The following is a 6487-nucleotide window of genomic DNA, read 5'->3' as shown; positions in this document are numbered from 1 at the left end:
GGGTTCCACAATTTCGGTTTTGCCCTAATTTCCCCCAAAAATGAGGAATTTCTCCACCAAAAGCAAAGAGAAACAATCACAAGAGGGTTGAGATGAAAAGCAAGAACCTTTGCATTGAAAGCCAAGAGAAAACAAGATAAGTTTGTCCACTTTGAGAAGGACAAGATCTCCCACAAGAAAACCCTAGAAAAGAACAAGAAGGAAACTAGAAGAAGAAAACTAGAAAGAGAATACACTTTTCATAATGCCCCCAACTAAACCCTAATGGCCCCCTTCATACAATCCAAAAGTCCCTCACATACCCAAATTACCCCCACTTAAGTGGGTGGGCCCCTTAAACCCTAATGGCCCCCTTCATACAATCCAAAAGTCCCTCACATACCCAAATTACCCCCACTTAAGTGGGTGGGCCCCTTTTTGTCCAGCCGGTCCGCCCGCCTCCTATAGACCCGCACGGGTCTAGGATGGACCGAGTGAACCGGTCCATCAGATTTACTCACCAAGAACCTGAAGAATGTTTTTTCCAATGTGATCAATAAGCTAGATTCGCCCGGGCCCTCCAAAGAACTCACCTTTTTATGGGGCAAATTGGGGATTCATCATCAAGCCAACAACTCAGCACTTGCCATAAATTTGAATCACTATCTCAGTCACTCGCACTCTGCCTAAGTGATAATTCCCATGAAAGCTCGACAAACTCAATTCCAAAAAGGCACTTACTCATGGGATCCTCACTTCACCTTGTCACAACCCTCCAACCTGAGGCCTCACCCTTCCCATGACAACAGTTCACTCACCTCTCCTCCTCAAGCAATCAGCAAGTCTACTAGTCGTAGGTCCCTTTATCTCAGCACTCGCCCATAAACTCACATAGGCACTAATAAGCACATCTAAGAACACTCGTTGGAGCCCTTTCGACCGTGCTCTTTTTCAGCTAATCTATGTAGCATTGTACTTTTTTTTTTGCGTAGCCTTCCTATAGCTCTCACAACCATAAATAAAGGGTGATGTGGTGCACTTTGAGACTTTTAGTGATTCTAGTGGATTCCATGCTAGTTTGAGGTGGATTTTTCTTGAGCTTACCACAAATCTCCATCTCTTCTCTCTAGCTCTCTTTATTCCCCATTCTCAACACGGGTTTCATGAAATATCTACAGAGAAAAAGCCCAGGTAATTACTATAAATATTTGTTTAAATTTGATTTTATTAATAATTACGGATCTTAGAGTGTCTAATGAGGCCATAGGTAAGCCAAGAAATGGATTCAAAAAATAAAATTGGAAATTATCATAATAACTCTGCAAGCACTATGGATCTGGGCTGGGTGGCGCCATGGCATTGAGCTCTTAGTTGGGGAGGTGAAATTGAGGGTGAGTTGCAACGATGTGTGGCACCAAGCCATGGAAAGATTCTGGGAGAATATGAAAGATCCGGGTTAGTATTGCGGTAATGAGAAGACTAGCGCTACGACTCCAGACCGAATTAATGGTTTTAAATATTAAAAATATCCAAAACTATTTGCTAATCACCTCATTCCATGCAACTCTCACTAGAGAAGAGAGGAGGCTAAAGCTCGAGTTTCATCCATTAGTCCTATTTAGGATATTGTAGAGCATGAGGTAGACTTTCGAACCCCTATCTTTGATTTTAATTCCAGTCATTTTATAAAATATTATGGATAAAAATGTTTTCCTCGAGTTTTATGATGGATTTTTGGGAGCTTTGAATTTCGCGAGTATTTGGATGAAGCTTGAAATATTTGGAATTAACTCTTCCGGTTGAGATCTGCATTCAACACGACCATCATCGAGGTGAATTTCATTTGATTAAACCTTGTCGACCCTATCAACTTGTCGATAGGAGATCGGGTTTTGTAGGCTTTATGCCTTTATTAGTGAATTTTCATTGTTAATAGGACACAATGGAGAAAAATGATTCATGTAGCCGACCCCACGTAGTGGGATAAAGGCTTGATGTTGTTGTTGTTGTTGTATATACTTTGAAGGCCTAATATGAATGTATTAAGACAAATATACCAGTCCCCATAACCGTATATTTATTTGATGGTTCGAACCCTATTGACTCCTATTTCATTATATAAAAAAAATCTAATGACTTGTTGAAAATGAAGAACAAGTTGGTTCATATATGGCTTAATACATTCTATACAAATCTCAATCAAATTTCTTTGGAAACAGATTTAATCATGCTCCACATGTGATATCTTTATAAAGTCTTTTTCTAGTAAGTCATCAAAGATATTTTTGTTTTCAATCATTTGCTTTTATAGCTCAGCCATTAATGATGATTTTGGGTACCATAATTTTTTATGAAATCCAACTCAGGATCACTGAATTCAAACCACAAACCATGACCAGAGCACATCAAAAACTAGTTTTTTCCCCCAATTAAAGCATCTCTATGCATAGTGTGGCTCCAATGCTTCAATACAATTTGTCCTTAATCATGCTTTACTGGTAAATGTCCCATCTTTGAATTCTATATATCATATGCTTAATTTACAATTTAAATATGAAGGGATTTAGTAGGTTTCCTAAAATAGGATTTCATAAATTAGGCAACTATTCCAAATTCAAATAGATTTGAATTTAATCATAAATAGAGTTACCAAAATCATGAAATCTAATTTAGGAAAGGCGTGGTAGCATGTAGGGAGAGGGAAGAAGCCAAGGTGGCCGGCGGTGGGTGGGTTTGGCCGTAGGAAGGGGATGGGGTGGGGAGCCTAGGTGGCGGGTGGTGGTGGGGCTAGATGGCCGGCGGCTTAGGGATCCGGGAGAACCCTTGGCCAGCGGCTATGGGATGAAGAAAGAGCGACAACAAGATAAAGAAGAAGAACCACAAACCCGGCCATCTCCAAAGTTGGTGGGTTACATATTACGTAATCTAATTCCCACTTTTTCTAATGCCCAAACAAGGATTAACCAAAAGAATTTCAGAGCATTCGTGTAGTTATTAGTTAATTCAGGAATTTTCTAGAAAAGACACCCTGATCGCTAGTGCGATGAAAATGCTAACCCGGAAAGCAATCCAGGCTCACCATAGCGATATCAGTTAAGATTGTGGCTATCAGGTAAGTTTGTCTATGTGCACTTCAAGAAGGAACCCCAAATTGTGCAACAAGGCAAACTTCCCCAACTACTGCTTTAGAAGCACTTTCAAACGAATAAGAATGAATAAGAACAGATAATATAGATAAACGAGCTGTTTTTAATAGTAAACAAGTGACCTTTCGATTTAGAACTGCAAACCTTTCTATGAATGCAAGTGATTGAAATGTCACATACAGCTTCAGAGAAACTCGTACAAAAGTAAATACCATTACCTGCTGTCTGTCAAATAATGCTGAAAGATTCAGCCCTTGGGACAACGTAAACATCTCAAATGCGTTCATTATAAGAGGACGACGTTCACTGTTCTCTACTTGCTCAGTTACAAACTGATCCTACAACAAAAAGAGTGGAGATACAAGGTTATCCTTTCGAGCTGATATGTTCATACTCAATAGTGCAGGTTAGATTAAGAATTAAATAAAGATTAAGATAAAAATTAGTATAGGACTTTGATATACAAAGTATTTAAGTCCATAATCAATAACAGGATCAACAATCTTAAAGATCCCACCAACCTCAATGTCATTAAAAACAGCATGGATGTCATCCAGATTGACTTCTTGAGCTTCACTATATCTAACAGGAACATAATTCCTCGTGAACCATACATCATTTCGTATTCCTTCAATATGTACACGCTGGAACATCAAGAATCGGATTACAAAGAAAAAAAAAATTAAAAAACATTAAATTTATATATAAATTACAAACTAATATAAAATCATAACAATATTAAGCCAAGGAAACACTTTCATCTTCCATGGATATTGTACAGCATAAAAAAGCCAGCACGCTAGAACTTCCGAGTTGAAGAGCTAAATTAAAGAGCGTGATTTTAAAAAGGCTCCAAAAAGAACATATCCCAGCTTTCTTGTTTCGGTATGCTATACTAAAAAATTACCTCAGCTACCACAGCAGGTGTGACCACATCAGAATTGTCGGCACGGCCAATCGATGATAATGCATTAGACACTTCTCTTACCTCCATTATTAACATGCCTTTTATAAGATACAGAGATCACATGAGGATACCGATAAGAAATATGGCCGTAGCGAGACGAATATAATTGTGGCAATATTAGTATTAAATAATTGTCTTAAATCTTAAACATATGTTCTTATATATAATCGGGACATTATTTCATTCTTTTTTTTTTTTAACAAAAACAAAATTGATTATAAGAAGAAATACAGTACAAACTAATTGCAAAACGTTGCAAGTTAAGAACTATAAAACAATATACACTAGCAAAGCAAACATATGGTGAATGAACTAACTGTTGGAAGAGATGAGCCCCAATGGACATCATAAAAAGCACCCAGTTGAAGGCTGGTATATTTTGGAGAGTGTCAGTATGCTTTCTTGTTTTCTCTTCCTCTATTGACATATATAATTGAAATTTCTAATTCACAAGCTCCTTTGTGCTAGAAATGTTAATAGCAAAAGTAAGAGAAAGTGAGTTTGGATCTCCCAAACCCTCGTGATAGGAATAACACCATAACCAAAAACCTTAGTTGGGCCTGGAATATTAATCAAGTGAGTAGATGCGGGGTTCAATCAAAATCGCTAAATTAGTGACACATGGAAGGACTAGTTTCAAAACAAAATTAAAAAATGATTCACCATTTTGAGTGCAAACCATATCAAAAGTAATCAAAACAATCATCAATTCATTGGAGGTAAGCATTTATCAGATGGAAGATCAACGTTCTCACAATGATTCTTTTTGTAGCTCTAGGTGAGCCCAAAAGCATTCTGAGAAATTATGACCATAAAATTTCCAAGATGTATAGTAAGGAGAAATGTTTTCACACTCAATCTACTAATAACCACAAGATGTGGAGTAAAACTGATGTAGGATGACGTGCATATGTGATGTTAGTGGATTTGAAATTACACGCTTATGAATAGAACTTTACCAATTCATTAACTTCCCACGTGTTTTAACTAAAGATTAAGTCCAACAAGATAGTGATTAAGCTCAGGTAATCAATTACATGATAACATTAGGATCACAAAAAAATCAAATTAAATCATACCATGTTAATGTAAGGCTTTCAAAGAGAATCCCTAATTTAACGATTAGAATAATCACTTTAAAGATCCACTCACACACACTCTTAATATGGGCTATGCGGATAAGTCTTCATGGTCACGTGATGCATGATTGAGGAGGAATCAAAGATATAAGGTAAGAAATAAGGTTTACCATCCGCATGTTTTTGGTTCTTGTTATAACATTTGCTAGAACCCGGTCGTCGATTGTTTGGTGTAGCCTCTTGTATCATTCAAGCCTTGCAGTTAGCAATGGATTACAGATTTGGAAAGGATGTAAGAGTAGGGGGGAAAATACGGGCTTGATATTCCTTGCTTAGTGGGATCATTAAGTGGTGGACTTGGTGTAAAAAGGGGTAAGAGAGTGGGGGGGGGGGGGGGGAGGTGGGGGGGGGGGGGGGGGGAGGTAGGTATAGTTCGCCCTGGGAGAGGATTTATGTTCTCTTTCTTGAGGGAATAACAAGTTAGGAAGAATAATTGTCAAGGGAGAAGGTGAAGATGCGGCCAGCCATATAGGGGGAGAGAAATGTGAGATTTAATTTCGGATTTGGAGAATAGAATAAGGGATGGACAACAATTAGGAAATTCTGAATCTAATTCCAGCATTTAACAAAATTATGGAATTAATTTCTTGTCTAGGTGGCATGCAATTGAAGACAAGAATCAATTGGGATTGATTAGGATTGAATTGCTGCTTTAAGTGGGGTGAGTGATTGGGGGGAATTGAATTTGAATGACTCTAAAATAAGGAGAGAGGGGAGGGGGCGACAAGCCTTGATGGAGGGACTGATTGGGGAACTAAAATTGGAAAGGTTATAATTGAGGAGAGAGGGGAGGAGGCAGCAAGGGCTAGGGTAGGTGGGGTTAATTAGAGGATTTAAAGGAGTTCGTAATTTTAGGATGTTAATTGAAGAAAGGGGATTTAGGGAAAATCTCTATTCAAATTTTAAATTAGTCTGAATGAGAAAACTTTCCTAACATAACTCATCCCCTTTTAAGAAAGAAATTTCAGATCTAAGTGAATTAAAATATGAATTTAGGACTTTCCAAATTTATGATGCACTAACTGTGGAAAGTATTGATTACTTGGATTAAAATTTTGGAGGTAATGGAAAAAGGTGATGGCCGACGGTTAGAAGGGGAAGGGTAGCCGGTGGTTTAGGATGGAAAGGGTGGCCGACAATTTAGGGTGAAAGTCGGCCAAGGGGGAAGTTGGGAATGGCTAGCGGCTAGGGGGAGGAGTTGGGCCGGCAGTTAGGGGAAAGAAGGGAAAGAGAGTTGGCGGTGGAGATAAACTGCG

At 38.4% G+C, this 6487-nt stretch overlaps 1 protein-coding gene across 1 annotated transcript in view; it reads right to left on the bottom strand.

Annotated features, from left to right (window-relative positions):
* The window catches only part of LOC110098208 (CBL-interacting serine/threonine-protein kinase 24-like), a 97188-nt gene that overhangs the window by 21085 nt on the left and 69616 nt on the right, over nucleotides 1–6487 (bottom strand). The window contains exons 9-10 of the mRNA XM_028693089.1: nucleotides 3647–3769; nucleotides 3344–3463 (exon numbers count right to left, since the gene is read on the bottom strand). Of these exons, the coding sequence (XP_028548922.1) occupies nucleotides 3344–3463; nucleotides 3647–3769 (243 nt within the window). The remainder of the gene's footprint in view (nucleotides 1–3343; nucleotides 3464–3646; nucleotides 3770–6487) is intronic.

Source organism: Dendrobium catenatum, unplaced genomic scaffold, assembly GCF_001605985.2.
Source record: "Dendrobium catenatum unplaced genomic scaffold, ASM160598v2 fragScaff_scaffold_231, whole genome shotgun sequence".
NCBI classification, from domain to species: Eukaryota; Viridiplantae; Streptophyta; class Magnoliopsida; order Asparagales; family Orchidaceae; genus Dendrobium; species Dendrobium catenatum.
This window is presented reverse-complemented; position numbering and strand designations above follow the sequence as displayed.